Source organism: Poecilia mexicana, unplaced genomic scaffold (assembly GCF_051168715.1).
Source record: "Poecilia mexicana isolate PSO_F unplaced genomic scaffold, ASM5116871v1 scaffold_15, whole genome shotgun sequence".
In the NCBI taxonomy this organism is placed as follows: Eukaryota; Metazoa; Chordata; class Actinopteri; order Cyprinodontiformes; family Poeciliidae; genus Poecilia; species Poecilia mexicana.
Window position 1 is genome coordinate 7,274,342 of NW_028263384.1, and position 15,052 is coordinate 7,289,393.

The 15,052-nt window shown below is 41.4% G+C and overlaps 2 protein-coding genes across 2 annotated transcripts in view; one reads left to right on the forward strand and one right to left on the reverse strand.

Moving 5' to 3' along the window:
- The first annotated feature begins 249 nt into the window (after positions 1 to 249).
- Positions 250 to 6,260, forward strand: otx1 (orthodenticle homeobox 1). The gene is made up of 4 exons (XM_014980235.2): positions 250 to 790; positions 2,583 to 2,772; positions 3,126 to 3,277; positions 4,472 to 6,260. The coding sequence occupies exons 2-4, from the start codon at positions 2,676 to 2,678 to the stop codon at positions 5,216 to 5,218; spliced, it is 996 nt and encodes a 331-aa protein (XP_014835721.1). The 5' UTR covers positions 250 to 790; positions 2,583 to 2,675; the 3' UTR covers positions 5,219 to 6,260.
- Positions 6,261 to 12,301: 6,041 nt separating this feature from the next.
- The window catches only part of wdpcp (WD repeat containing planar cell polarity effector), an 85,774-nt gene continuing 83,023 nt past the window's right edge, over positions 12,302 to 15,052 (reverse strand). The window contains exons 17-18 of the mRNA XM_088012948.1: positions 14,342 to 14,373; positions 12,302 to 12,980 (exon numbers count right to left, since the gene is read on the reverse strand). Of these exons, the coding sequence (XP_087869074.1) occupies positions 12,930 to 12,980; positions 14,342 to 14,373 (83 nt within the window). The 3' untranslated portion in view covers positions 12,302 to 12,929. The remainder of the gene's footprint in view (positions 12,981 to 14,341; positions 14,374 to 15,052) is intronic.

Here is a 15,052-nt window from a genome sequence, read left to right on the forward strand (position 1 = left end):
AAATAAAATCCCACATGTTCAGTTTTATTTCAAGTGTACTGTCACCTCTTTGCCTGCGTCTCCCTCTAGATTCAGTCCGTTCCAGTTTGCGCACTCACTCTGACGCACAGCGGAGCGGCAGGCCCGCTGCTGCTGCTGCGGGCCTCTGAATCGTTTCCATCTTCTATAAAAGCCTCCGAGCTTCTTCCCCCTGCTCTCCGGGATCTGTCCGTGGAGGAGGTGCAGCGGGAGGTGGAGGGGTGGGTGGTGGGAGAAAAGGAGGCGGTGTCCTCCCCTCGCCTCGCCTCTCCCTCTCCTCAATGTCTGCCGCCGCGCGCTCATTGGCGGCCCGCGCCGTCCGTCACGGCCGCAGCCACTCTGTGATTGGCTGCGGGAGGCGGATCCCGCAGGTGATCCTCCGCTCATAGAGGCGCGGGGCGGAGAGAAGGTGATCAATCTCCATCCGTCTCCATTAGAAATCACCTTCAACAGCCTGACAGACGACGACGAGCCCCCCTGAAAAAAGCAAATGAGTTTGATTTGTGAGGCCGTAAAAACGCCCGGAACCGCGGCGAGGACGCGCTGAGCCCGTCTGCGCCTCCTTTAAAAAAAAAAAAAGTATATATATATATATATATATATATATATATATATACATATATATATCCCGTGATGCCGCTGGCTTTGCGCACTGTTCGGTTTTGAGCAAGTCTGCGACTTCTTCTGCAGGCTTCCTCCTACTGGATAATTTTACTCGCCTCTTGCGGTCCGAGGGCTCGGGAGGAAAGAAGGAAGGAAGGAGTAAAACAAGGTAAAGTTTTTATTATTATTATTATTATTAATTATTTTTCTCTCACTTTTAAGACTTAAACTTTTTTAAGTTTTGGCGACAGAATCTAATTCAATTTACGTAAGAATTTTCCGCAGATATATCAATTAATACCGCAAAGTGAAGGACTTTCAGCTTCAGCCGAATCAACTTTCCTCCAGGAGTGCAGATAATTTTCACATTTCAATTCCAAATCTTCCCTTTGAGTTTTTTCTCCTCTTCTTCTTTTTTTTTTTTTCTTACTGAGCGCAATTGGCCATTAAAGCGTGTGAAGCACTCTGTAGATAATTGGAGAGGCGTGTTTTGGTTTTTTGTTAATTTATTTCGCTGATAAGAGCCCTTGTGAAGCGCTCGCTCTCTCTCCCCGGAGGTCTAATCTAAATTCTAATGGAGTTCATTTGCACCGAGATGTCGTCCTCTCCTCTCCGCTCCTCTCCTCTGTTCCCCGGCCCGCCACGACTGCAATCCACGTCGGCTTGGCTGGGCTTCGGTTCGGCCAGTCAGGCCCCTCATTGTTAGAAATAGTCGCGCTAATTTAATTCGCACTCTTTGCGCTGCAGGGCTGTGTTTGGGTTGAGATTTTTTCGGGGAATTATGGAGTCTACGAGTCCAAATGAGTTGTTTTGAATCTTTATCCTATCTAGAATTTATTCAAAGTAGAGTTAATTTAAAAATAACACCTTTCACGTTAAATACGTCTACAAAATTACAAATTTCTATGGAGTTAAATGTGTCTAGTTTGCATTAATTTATTCTATTTATTTACTGCACGTTTTAGACGGATGCCTCCCTGTGTGTGTTTTAATTCAGATGTCTGCAGGGACTCCTGCTTGTGGTTGTAAACAAAGCAATGACCAGAAAAAGCAAACAAAATGATAATAAAAAATTAAAACTAAGGACCAATTTCCAGAAAGGCTTCTGATTGCGTCATTAATATATCAAACGCATTCGTGACCTACTTATATTTCATATTAACGTGCAAGTGTTTTGTCAGAGCAGAGCTACTCAACACACACACACACACACACACACACACACACACACACACACACACACACACACACACTGGAGTTTGACTCGGCTGAGCTGCAGGGTTGTTTTTTTTTCGTGAAAGTTTGTTTAATAGAGCATTGCATGCATTTTTAAAGAGTATTTTTTTAAGTTGTAAATAGTATCATTTAAAATGGTTGCTGGGAAAATGCGTGCAAGATGTCGATAATTACAGCCATATAAATGGAAATAAATGCTGCTGTCGTCTAAGTAATCTAACCAAATTAACACGGAAATCAGAACTTTACATCTGAACCTGCAGGGTTCCTCCAGCACCTCTCTCATCCTCTTTCACTATTTAAAGCAGGAACATTATTATAAATCCTGTTTTTAAGTTGTTTTTAAGAGGTGAGATGTGGAGGCTGTCAAACGCACGTCAACTTTTCGTTTGTTTATTTTTCTCATGAAAGTCCTAATAAACGACTAATACTTGTGTTTAAAGAGCGTGATGATTAAACAGTGCAATTTATCCTGTGTTTTATATCCTACTGCCATGGAAACATAAAAAATATTTATTTTGATGTTTGTAATTGTGCGTCTGTTTTTAATTGTCATTCAGCTCAAGTTGCCCCAAAACAGGCCAATATAAAAATGTAATTTTTTGTAAGACCAATTAACGCCATATTTACGCTTAAATGTCAGGCAAATTTCAGACAAAAATGCCTCGCTTAGACATTTTATTATTATTATTTATTATTTATAATTATTATCATCCTCTATACAGTAACTTGAGTCGGTCCCCTGCTCCGTCAAGCTGCAGCATCGGGGGAAGCTGAACCACTGGCCTGAGCTGGGTGGAGCAGTGACCGCCTGTAGCATGATGTCCTACCTCAAACAGCCCCCCTATGGGGTCAATGGCCTGGGGCTGAGCGGCGCTGCCATGGACCTGCTGCACCCCTCGGTGGGGTACCCAGGTAGGAGCCCCGGCACTTTGGTTAACGCTGTTAAACTGCTTGAGAACCGGCGAAATTAATTAAGCTAGCTGCTTAATTTAGCTGCTGTTCTTGCTCGCGCTATTTTTTCCCCCCAGTGGAGTGTTTATTTGGGGGAAAATGTAGGTAATGTCTGAAAAAATACACTCTAAGTTTATTTAAAATGTTCAGGCAGTGGGACTGAGTTCAAATGAAACTACTTGGCTGCACTTTAGCCAGCTCGGCTTTTATTTTCCACTCCACCGGAGTCAACTTCACTACACATCTGTGGACTGAGTGTCCAGCGTTTGCTCACCGTATTTCGTCCTTCTGGGGCCGCGCCTGTTTCCCCGCAGCGACTCCCAGGAAGCAGCGAAGGGAGCGGACCACGTTCACCCGCTCGCAGCTGGACGTCCTGGAGGCTTTGTTCGCCAAAACCCGGTACCCGGACATCTTCATGCGGGAGGAGGTGGCGCTGAAGATCAACCTGCCGGAGTCTCGAGTTCAGGTGAATTGAAATTAACATCCCGAACTGAGGAGGTGGGATGAATAATTAAAAAAAAAAAAAAAGAAGCAAATTGTAATTTTAGGCTATATTCATTTTATAGCAAACATATTTTATTATCGCACCCAGAAAAAATTGCTGTTTTAATATTATTGATAAATTGTAAAAAGCAGAAATGAGATTATTTTTACTGTTAGTGACGTCATTTAATCCAGAACATTCATCAAGTAATCGTTACCGCTAGCCAGCTAGTTTATATCCTAGATTATCTTTACTATTTTCCTAATTTTCACGCACAAAAATGTCACAGAATCTCTTCTCTACACATTCTTAAAACGATTAATAATTAATTACTAAAATCTGAGAAATCTGAATGAGGCAACTTTTTTTTTCCAACAGTATTTTAGATTAATTTTGTGATTGGACAGTCTCTGAGTCAAGTAATTAGCCAGTAAAGCAATAAGAGCTTAATTTATGACTAAATGAATTAATGGCAGTAAAAGATTGGCTCATTAGTTAATGGGAAATGTTACTGTAACCACTTTACATCAGAGGCTATAGATGTGGATTATTATGCTGGGGGATTGGTCTACCTGATTTACCTGCACTGCTTTAGTTTAGCTAACAGAAAAACTTCATAATATCCTGCAGATTTGTTCATGAATGCTCATACTTTGACAGTGTATTGGGTCTATATATTTAAACAGGTTGATGTTTGCTGTAATTTGATCTGAAATGCAGGAAGAATAAGACGTTTCCCTGGAAATACTGCACACACATTTAAGCGCTGCAGCACAATGCCAGACAAATACTACTCTTAACAGGCATAATGGGGGGAACCGAGGCCGCTGTCTCACAGTTTGAGTTATTTTCAGAATGTGTGTGTGAAACAAAATGCTCTACAAGATCCTACCCTCTCAGTGCTCTAGAGTTACCCCACTGTGTGGTGAAACTCAATAGCCTGTTATCTTAGAGCCGTCTACCAGGTATGAAATTAGACCCCTGGCTGATCCAAGCCAAGGGGCCGAGGTGGAAATGAACCTTGATGGATAATAACCCTCAATTTTCCTCCATAATGTACTCCCAGCATGGCCTAGGAGTTTTTCCCTTTATTTGTTTCATGGTGGTTGGTAACTCCCGCTTGGTTTGTGTGTGTGTTTTTTTTTTTTTCTTTTTTGCGTGCATTTTTGCGTACAGGTGTGGTTCAAGAACAGGAGGGCCAAGTGTCGCCAGCAGCAGCAGAGCGGCAGCAGCGCCAAAGCCAGGCCGCCCAAGAAGAAGTCCTCTCCGGCCCGGGAGAGCACCGGCTCAGAGAGCAGCGGTCAGTTCACCCCACCCGCCGTCTCCAGCGCCGGCTCTTCCTCCTCTTCCACCTCGTCCACCAACCACACGGGCCCCGCAGCGCTCAGCAGCACCTCTACCTCCATCAGCACCGTCTCCTCCATCTGGAGCCCCGCCATCTCTCCGGGAAACGCCCCCGCACCTGCCGTCGCCCCGCTCCCCGAGCCGGGACCCCCGTCCAACGCCTCCTGCATGCAGCGGTCCATGTCGGGCTCGGCCGCCGCCGCCACCTCCTACCCCATGTCCTACAACCAGACGCCAGGCTACGGCCAGGGCTACCCAGGCCCCTCCAGCTCCTACTTCAGCAGCGTAGACTGTGGCTCCTACCTGGCGCCCATGCACTCCCACCACCACCCCCACCAGCTGAGCCCCATGACGGCCTCCTCCATGTCCGGCCACCCGCACCACCACATCAGCCAGTCGTCAGGGCACCACCACCACCACCACCACCAGGCCTATGGCGGCTCTGGCCTGGCCTTCAACTCCTCCGACTGCCTGGATTACAAAGAGCAGACGGCGGCCTCGTCATGGAAACTCAACTTTAACGCCACGGACTGCTTGGACTACAAAGACCAGGCCTCCTGGAGGTTCCAGGTCTTGTGATCAGCTTTTTAACGTTTTTTTTTTCTTCTTCTTGGCTTCTTTTCCTGCTGCCCCCTCTTCTATTAGTTTGTTGCTTGTTATTAAAAACAAAGAGTTTCTGAACCATAACGACATGCTCAGCTGTTGAACTGCTCTTCTCCCCACTTGTCCTCCGTATGATAGAGAAAAAAACGAAGAAAAAATTACAAAAAAAAAAAAAAATCCTGTTGAGCATCAGGAGCAGCTTTGAGGACATTTCTAAAAATGTGGAGGAGCTTAAACTGTTCTACAAAACACGACTCGGACAAAATCCTTCAACCACCAGCCCTCTGGATGGGAGGAATATTTTCCCCTCCGTTGCACTGACGGGGAAACAAACTGCCCTCCTGCCCCTTTTACCTCCAACCCTATCAGATTCTGTACAGTTTTTATTTCTCAAATTTGTTATTTTAGGACCACAGAGATTTTTAGTCAGCTGCGTCACGGAGCTGAAATATGTAAATACTATTTGGGTCAGTTACAGTGACCATGTTTAGATTTTTTTTTTTGTTTTTTTTGTTTTCCTTTTTCTGAATTTAAAATTGTTTATAACAACTTTGGGAGAAAAAAAAAAACATGCTATGTAAATCTTTCTAAATATTCCAAAGATGATAAATTGGCCATGAAGTTGCGCTTTTTCACATGGGATTTTATTCAGAAAAAAAATACTTAAAAATTTTGGATGTCTTGGATTTAACAAAAGGTGGGGAAAAAAGACATCAGACCGGATGCAGACGTTATTCCAGCCTCTACATTTTCCAACCAGATCTCCTCTCTGGAGCATTGTGGTGACACTGGACATGTTTGAACCGCAGCACTTGGCTTAATTGTGGGGTCAAAGTATTTTTTATTTTATTTTTTTTTGTGGTTTATTTTTATTTTTTTTTAATTATTATTATTATTATTTCTGGAGGGAGGGGGAATGTGGATTTAATGCTCCAAAAGAGAGTGAGATGTTGAATGTATCTTAAAGGCAACCACACTTGCATACATGTTCATCCAATAAAGATCCCTTAAGTCCAAATTAATTTTCCATAAGTGGATTCTGTCTCAGTTTGACTCCCAGCGGGGAGGTTTTTTTTTTTAAATTATTTATTTATTTATAGATGCTTGTACATCCGAAAATTACAAAATCCACACTGCTGTTTTCTCTCATTTGAACTAGTCACACTTTTATTTAAAGGCTTGTTTATTTTGTTTCTCTCTAATTATAGCGGGGTAAATGCAAATTAGTGCATAATTAAAACAAGCCTTGAACGCATGTAGGGCCCGCATTTCCATTTTAGAGAGCGGATGTTTAATCCTCTCTGCCTGCCTTAAATTGAAACACTAACGTCTCTCCTTGCTTTAGGGAGGCTAATGGTATTTATTTATTTTTATTTTGACTCTGCCGTTTAAAAGAAAAAAAAGGGAAGCCGGAAGACATTTGATCGAGGCGTAATTGAATGCAGCGCAGTAATTGCGTGATAATTACTCCTGGTTTCTCCAAAATAACCCGCAGGAATCTCGGGGCCTCTGATGCGGTAATTACGGAGGTGGGGCCAGGTTAGGGGGGTCACATGTAAGGGTGTGTTTGATGCGTTTATTCCCACAGGCAACAGAAAAACGGCGAGAGGTAACCAAAATAATAATAATAATAATAATAATGATGGTGTCAGGAGGCCGCAGAGAGCGGAAGAACCTTTTAATTCATGGGTGTATTAACAAAGCAACTTTTTTCTCTCCACAAACTTTTTCTCCTGCTTTTTTTTATTTTTGCCAAATATGTTTATAAAGCATATTTGACTAAATGCGCTTTATAAAGTTATGATTAACTCTGAAGATATAAATTTTTAAGGATATGTTTTTTTTAAACGATTATAACAAAAAAAGGTGAAACTATCTTTCTTAATTTCTAGCTAAATGACGCTTTTAAAAACGCTTCAAACTAAACAAAAAGTCACGAGTAAGAGTTTGCGTCGTTTTTAAAGGCCAAGGAGCTGGGAAAAAAAAACAAAAAAAAAACAAACCTTTAAATCTGATCAGATCAGCGGCCTGATCGATCCGGGCCTCTCTGCCTGTAGGGAGAGCGTCCAGCTGCTGCCCTCGCCTCTGTTTATGTAGATCAGATTCGCAACAGCTGAATAAATATCGGCCGAACGGGGAAACATCAAAAACGTGTTTGCGTCAAGACGCGCAAACAAGCGCTGCGCAATGTCCACCAACAGCGGCGGATTTGTTCGGATTTGCATCAAACAAACATTTGCGGATCAATCTTGCGCGACTCGTCTGAGGAGTTGTGAGGAGCCACAGGTTCTTCATGAGGCAGCTGCGACCCAGGAGTAAAGAAACCAAAACAAAACAAAAAAAGGGATCAGGGTCAGAAAGAGAAAAGGATGGATTAGCAGCTTGGTTGAGAAAAAAAAACACTAAGTGTGAAATATTTGAGAGAATTATTCTACAGAGTAAAGTAAAAATGTTTTTTTTTTGTACTATTATTACTTTTGGTGTTAAGCGTTGCAAGGAATTAGTCACCCAGATTAACCTTCATCTAACAGACGTTTTAAAATGAATAAAAATGTGAAGAATTAGATTTTTGAGTAAAAATATATTACATCCATATTTTAGAAAAAAAATAAAATGAGTCGTTGTCTGTCCGAAATAAAGAAAAAAACTAAACCCTTATGTTGCCACTGACATAAATCAAACAGAAATGACAGATTTTTTAAAAGCAACTTTATTTCCATAATTTTGTTTTTCAACTGTTAGACACAAAGTCATCTTAAACTCTTAATCTAAATTTGAAAAGTTATTTTTATGTCTTGCTTTTTGGGAAAGTTGTGAAAAAAAATGTTAAAGCGATTAAAACAAAACAAAGGGTGGGGGAAGTGCAAATGTTTTTTTTGTTTTTGTTTTTTGTTGCCATCAGATATTTTCCTTTCACTGCCTGATTCATCAGGTTTCACCACAAGACGCTGAAAGCAGAAGTGGAAACGTCAGTTCTGACAAAACGGCCTCGTCTGAACCCTACAAAGCAAAAAGAGTGAGAACAAAAACCATCTTCACAAAAGCTGCTCGGCTGACGACGCCGTCAGCTCACAGCGTTTCTCACTTGGCTCCAGCTCTGCTCCTGGCAGCAGCATCCATGTTGTTTTAGGGCTTTGAGAGGGTTTAAGGTGAGGCTGTGTTTTCAAAGCGGCGCGGCTCACCACCAGAGCTTTTGCCAGAGTTACGTTAATACAGATTCTCCTTGCAGAGAGCTTGAGACGTTAGCTGGTCCTGCTGTATGTGAATAGGAGGTCAGTGTTTTAACTTCAAACTCTGCTCAGTGACCTCATCGATTGCTGTTGGCCTGTTGTTAGCCATTTAACCCTTTGGCCTCTCCTCCACATGAAGTTGTGGACTGGAACCTGCTGACATTTTGTTCACACTTTGACCAGAAGATGAACTGGAACCAGGCTGCATTATACATTTGCATCAGTGCTTATATTTCTATAGAGAGGTAGAGAACGAAGACAAAGCCCGATCAATCCACCGGTATTTTGGGTTTTGCGAGATCTGGAAGGCCTCGATAGTGGTCAGTGTGCTGGGACCGTTTTCTTCTATTTCCACACTCGTCTTTCATTGACTACAGCACTGAGAAGCAATGCAGAGGATTATATTTACCTGAGAGGTTAATCTGGGGTCAACTGTACAGCAAAGTGGGTGTAGACCAGGCTGCCGTCTCTGGTTTCTTTGCTTTGTCCGACAAGGTTACCTACCTTTTTCCTCGATGGAAGCACGTTTCTTTGGTTCTCTTTTGTGGTTTCTTTGCTGTACGTTTCAGAAATCACAAGACCTCTGGAGTCCAGACTTAACCAAAATGAGAAAAAACCAGAGCAAAGTCTAACAGCTGAAGTTTCCAAAAGCCTCCAGGAGCATTCATGAAACTCCTGGTAGGGTTGGTACTCGCTACATATGATTGAGAAGATGAAGAGTTGGAGTATTTGTTGTTTTTGTCAGTTGGGAGGACTTAAAGGAATTTGGCTACCTGATCCTTAAAGTGTGCTGGGAGATCTGGTCTACTTACACCAGACAGACCGGTTGCTTTGTTGGACAAAACTGTACCTGATAAATGGTTTCCAAATGGTGTGACAACTTCTGCAGCTTGATTACCGTCAGGTTTTCTTCACCGCCGAATTGTTACAGGGATTTGACAAAAAGTCTGATAAAAACATCGTGGCCTACAAGCTTTTGATTGACGATGGTGATCAAAATAAAACATGTTAACGTGGGCATTTGAACACAAACTACAAAAGAAAAAAAAGACAATCATGTTGTCTTGGTCAATGCCACAAGTGTGAAAAGAAAAACAGCATAGCTCTAGCAAGTTGTTGAGACACACTTTATCTGCCCTAAAACCTGATGTTGAGCAATTCCAACAGCTTCAGGGCAAAAAAATGCATCGGTTCTGAAGTTGGTAGTCACGGACAAAGTGCTCTGCATATTACAGAGGCTACGGTCCTTGCTATCCTGCTTTGGATGAACAAGAAGGAACTTCAAAATGTCACAGATTAGAACTAGAACTAGACTGGTAAAAAACTAGCCCTTGTTTGACGTTTTGATTCATACAGAGGGTCTGGATCCTTGGCTACTGAGAAATGATTGCTTTCTGGAGGCGTGGACTCTGCTGAAGTTTTAAATTTTATCCAATCACCAATGTTTGCCCGCGATTTACATAATGCGCCATTTCTCAACGTTTTCCGGAAGTTGTCTGTGCTGTAAGCAACAATCCTCCAATGTGAAGAGAGAAGTACAGAGCAAAACAAAATGGCTGTTAATGTTAATTCAATATTCATAACTTCTCCTTATGTTCACTGACTGACCTAGAGAAAACTCTACCAGAGCAATCCAACTCAATGGGAGAAAACCCAGAGGGAGTACTGAAGGGAGATGAGAATTGAACAAAATAGTGTAGGAAAGGTAACAATCAGGCCAAATTTGAACCATAAACTAACTTTACGAAAAAACCCGACACATTTTCCTGCATAGTAGCAGTGAAGCTAGCTATTTCTCCCCAGTGCATATTTTGTATGTTAAAAAGCAAAGATTGAGCTCTTTAGCATTTTCAGTCATTGTACATGCTAATGTTTTAGCCACCTTAGAGTGTGAATAAGAGGACACCAGAATAGTCTTTAAAAATGTAATCAAAACGGTGATAAGCACATTATCGTTGACGTTCCTTGTTCAAAGACACAGCTCAAAGCATTCAAACTCATGCCAAACTGTTAGCATGCTAACCACAGATGGAATCAGATGATAGAAACTTCCCAGAAGTTCAAACATGGGGCAGTAAAACAGAAGTAAACAGCTGCTCTAAGGTCAACGGAGCCATCAAACAACTTCCTTCCTCCGTTGCTTCACCTGATGGGAAAATCAGACTAAACTGGTCTGGCAGCAGCGCAGCAGCTCTCTGCGGTTTCTAAACAGACCACTCCCTTCAGATGAAGGCTGCTTGTCCTGACGACTTCCTCGCTTCCCAGTCTCCTTCCTTGTAAAATCAGTCGCATCTTGGAGAGCAGGGATGGATTAGGAAGGTATTTGAGAGGAGTTATCTCATCTGAAAGGGATGCGGTAGACCCTCGTCCCAACTTGTCTTCCCCACTCTTCTAGATCTGGGAGAGCTTAATGGGGGCTTGTTGGCCCGCGGGCCTTGATGTTTCACACAGAGCCTGTGTGAAAACCGATTACCACTTTTCCTCTTCCAGTTCATTTTCTCTTCAGTGACAAATGTATGTTTACAAAGGAAGACATCTGAAATCATCCAGCCTCATTTATGACCTGATCTTCAGAAATTATACAAATCTAAAGTTATCCAACAATAACTGTAAATAAATAAGGGAGTAAATCATTGGCTATAAATGAAGAAGAAATCTGATTTTATTGGCTATAAAATGATTTGGAGGAAAATAAATATTCATTATGTCCAATTATTTGTGTCCTTTCAGATTGACAAGAAGACATTTTTTTCAATTTAAGCTATTAAAATCGCTACTAATGGCAAAATAATACCGACTTATTTGAACTCAAATTCAGTAAATCTGTCTATTTGATGTCTAGAATGGCCCTGACATTCTTTCCTATGATATCTCGTTAAATCTGAGTCGTGCCCATCAGAAATAAACCCATAAGTGGAGCCCTGTCCGCCCTCAGGGGGAGAGGGTGTTGGTCCAATCAGGGGGGGCATCATTAGATGCTAAGGCTTCTGCAGAAACTCTGCACAGCTGTTGCACTGAGGAGGCAAAAAAGAAAAAATAGGCAGATAACCTGAGTGCTGGAGGCTTGATTCGTTTCCAAAATGTTAACAAGGCCGTTTCGCAGCTCCAGCACCCTGCGCAGTATGTTAATACCACTAATAAGCCTATCTCTGCAAGTCATCACGGATGGCAAAGATCTGAGGCAGTGTTTTACAATAAAGCTGCTGGCCGCGTTTTAAATGAAGCATTTGTGATTTCACAAAGCCGACATAATTGCTCAAGGGGGTGACTGAGGAGACCGTGTGGTACCCTTACTTTGTTTTTATTATTATTATTATTATTATTATTATTATTATTATTATTATTATTATTATTATTATTCGTCTGTGTTACATTATTTAATTTGGTGTGATGAGATTTCACCGTTTGTGTGTCAAACATGTGACGGCGCGGGGCATTCAGTGGGGGGCGAGGGAGAGCGGCTCGCCTTTTTAGGCAATTTTGCAGCTTTTCTCGAAGCTGTCACGTCGAACAATCGGCAGATGATGCAGTCTTGGTTTGTAAATTATAAACGCGTCAAGAGATGCCGCGCGCGCGCTGACAGATGCCACTTATCGGCAGCTGCCTCTGCAGTGTGACTGTATCATCGGAGGGGAAACATAACAACATCCTGATGTTTACATAAGAGAAGTATTAGTATCAGTCACAAATGTAATTCCTTTCAGCTTTCCCTCGCTTGTTGGATTGACTACCCGAAAAACATACAATGATTTTTTTAAGCCAACAAAACAAGAAGAAAAAAGAAGCAGAAAAGCATCCTCGTTGATCTTCTGTCCATTTCCAGCATCACTTCTTATATGTTTTTTTTTTTTTTTTTTTGTGGAAATCCTCTTAGAATGCAAAGTAAATAGATTACGATACAGTGAGGGATTAGAGCTCGCGCGGCGCTGTCAGATTAGTCGGCGAGAGCAGCGCGTCGACAGCTCTGACACGGCTGTGGCTGCTGTTCAGGAAAGAGGCTCCGGCTCCGCAAGACGGATGCTTTAAAGGCGCTGCCTGGCTCCCGTTCATGAATAAAACTGCGGCCCGTAATCTCGGCCAAAACACACACGCACACACACACACACACACACACACAAACGAAGACACACACACACACACACATTTACACTCACAGACACACATGCAAGGGGACACTTGCAACATAAACTACCAACACAAAAAGTCTTTATTTTATTCAGGTTGGTGAGTGGCAGGTTTTGATGTATTTGTAATGGAAAAACTGTTCATGGTTTTATTAGATGCTCTATAAAAATGAATTTGATTAAATATTTTTTAATTGTGCACCTTCCGTTTTGCATAAATAACATTTCAGATGAGCATCCTTCTTTGCAAATAAAAACATACATCTATTGCGAGACATAAGGAAAATATAATAGTATATTGTCTCCTTTAGGGAATAAAATCCTTTTTTTTATTCAAACCATCCCTAAATGAACTACATGGAGCATCCCGGGGTCTTCGTCATCCTGGAAGAAGAACAGAAACAACATTTATTGTCGTCTGACATGGATCAGTTTACTTTCATAACCTCTTAGTAGTGTAGCATGAACATGCAAATACAGTTATTAATTTTGTTAGGCTAATAAATTAAGTGCATATAGTCCAAAAAATCTCAACTGTGGTTTTTTGTTCTTAGAAAACGAATAAAATGATTCAATGTTGGACATTTTTCTACAAAAACCTAAAATGCTGGCTGCATAAAATGAATGGCCTCATGAAGTGCCTAATATGAGCAACCAATGCAGAAAGATGCATTAGATTAAAATGAAATGAAAAAAGATTAAAATTGATTTGTTTTAGCTTTACATCATGTTCTATTATTCCCTCATCAAAAACACACTGAAGTGTTGTCTTTTTTCTTTTATGCATGTTTGAGAAATCCATTAAATCTTCCCATAGAAACCATTCAGCTGTGCAAAATGCCTCGGTGGACCCAGCACCCCCCCGAGACTCCTCCACTCAGCTCCTTCAGACTAGCCAGCAGCAATTAGCAAACACCTGATGAAACTGCACATCTGCTGAGCTCATTAAATGAACTAATTCTCAGTGAAACGCTGGTAAAAATGTCGTTATCATTTTTAATTAGAGAAGCGCTGTTGTCATGACGACCTGAAGACAGTGTTTCTGAACGATCAGGAGTTTATACAGAGACAGAGGTCTATTCCAAAACATTATATACTGCATTTAGAAACAACTGAAGAGAACATAGTCACTTGATTGAGTTATAAAATTGCACTATGTGCCTGGAAAAACATAATTCTGCCCCTTTAAAAATAGTGAACAATCTTGTTTTTCATGTTTTTTTGTGTTTTGCTTACTATCTCTTCTCTGTCTCAGATATAAACACGCACATGTGGAGTGCAAACCATCACAATAATGGCAGCGCTGGTGGAGGTTTAATTTGTCTAAGTCCATTAAGAGGTTTTTATGCCAGGGTCATTTTTGTTACATTTAAATTCTCTTTTTAAAGACAGAGTTTTGATTTTCATTTCACAGTCCTCATTTTTCTTTTAGAGTAGATAGCAGATCATAGTGAATGTTGTGTACAATATGTTCGTTTTGTAAGAAAATAACTTGTTTGGAGAAAAACAGATAAAAGAAAACATTTGTGTATGATTTACTTTAGCTGTATTTGTTATTTAACAGTTTAAGCTAATGATCATTCCTTATTTAGCACAATGTAGCGTTCTATGCAAACCATATAGCAGAAATGTCATGACAGATAAAATGATTTGAATGTTGACTGCGTGTCACTCAAATTCATATGACTTGAGACTTGACCTCAACTTGCAAACGACGACTTGTGAACATCTGTCAGTCTACTTACGTTCCCTCCTTCTCTGTTGCCTCCACTGCTTCCTGGATAAACAGAAGCAGAAACAACAGAATGTGGCTGCTGTAGTAACAGTGGCACTTCAACAGTAAACAGCTCAGATGTTTGCTCAGAGAGTCCGACATGTCGTCTTTCTGGCTTTTAACGAATGTAAATAAAAAAAAAATCCTTGTCATTTATGGTGATCTCCCTCTCTTTGAGCTCAGCGCTAATCAGGTTGTGATTGACATTAAAACCCCAGCATGCCTTAAACAGAAGACGCCGATGCTAATGTTTTCCTTCAATAGCCTACAGTCTGGATTATAGAGCGACAGAGCGATTTGGTGCTGAGACAATTGCAAATAAAATGGAATTATTAAAATGTAAAGAGCAGCGAGGAGATGATAAGTGATGTTTTTTTTTTAATGGACGTTCTTCTAAGAGACCGGTTAGTGAGCTCAGACGCTTGAAAGCACTGAGGCCAAGTTCAGAGAGCGGTACAAGCAGAAATGTCGCTTGAGAAGTGTTGGTGTGTGAGCAATGAGAGCTCTCAAAGTCCTCAACAAGCATCCGCATTTCTCTGTACATCACAACCAGCGGTCATAATTAAACATCGCTTAGGTTGAGACAAAAATATTTGCCACCTTTCAGACTTTCTTGCACTTACATGTTTCAGATCATCAAACAGATTGAAAATATAAGACGATGACAGACAGAGGAAATGTA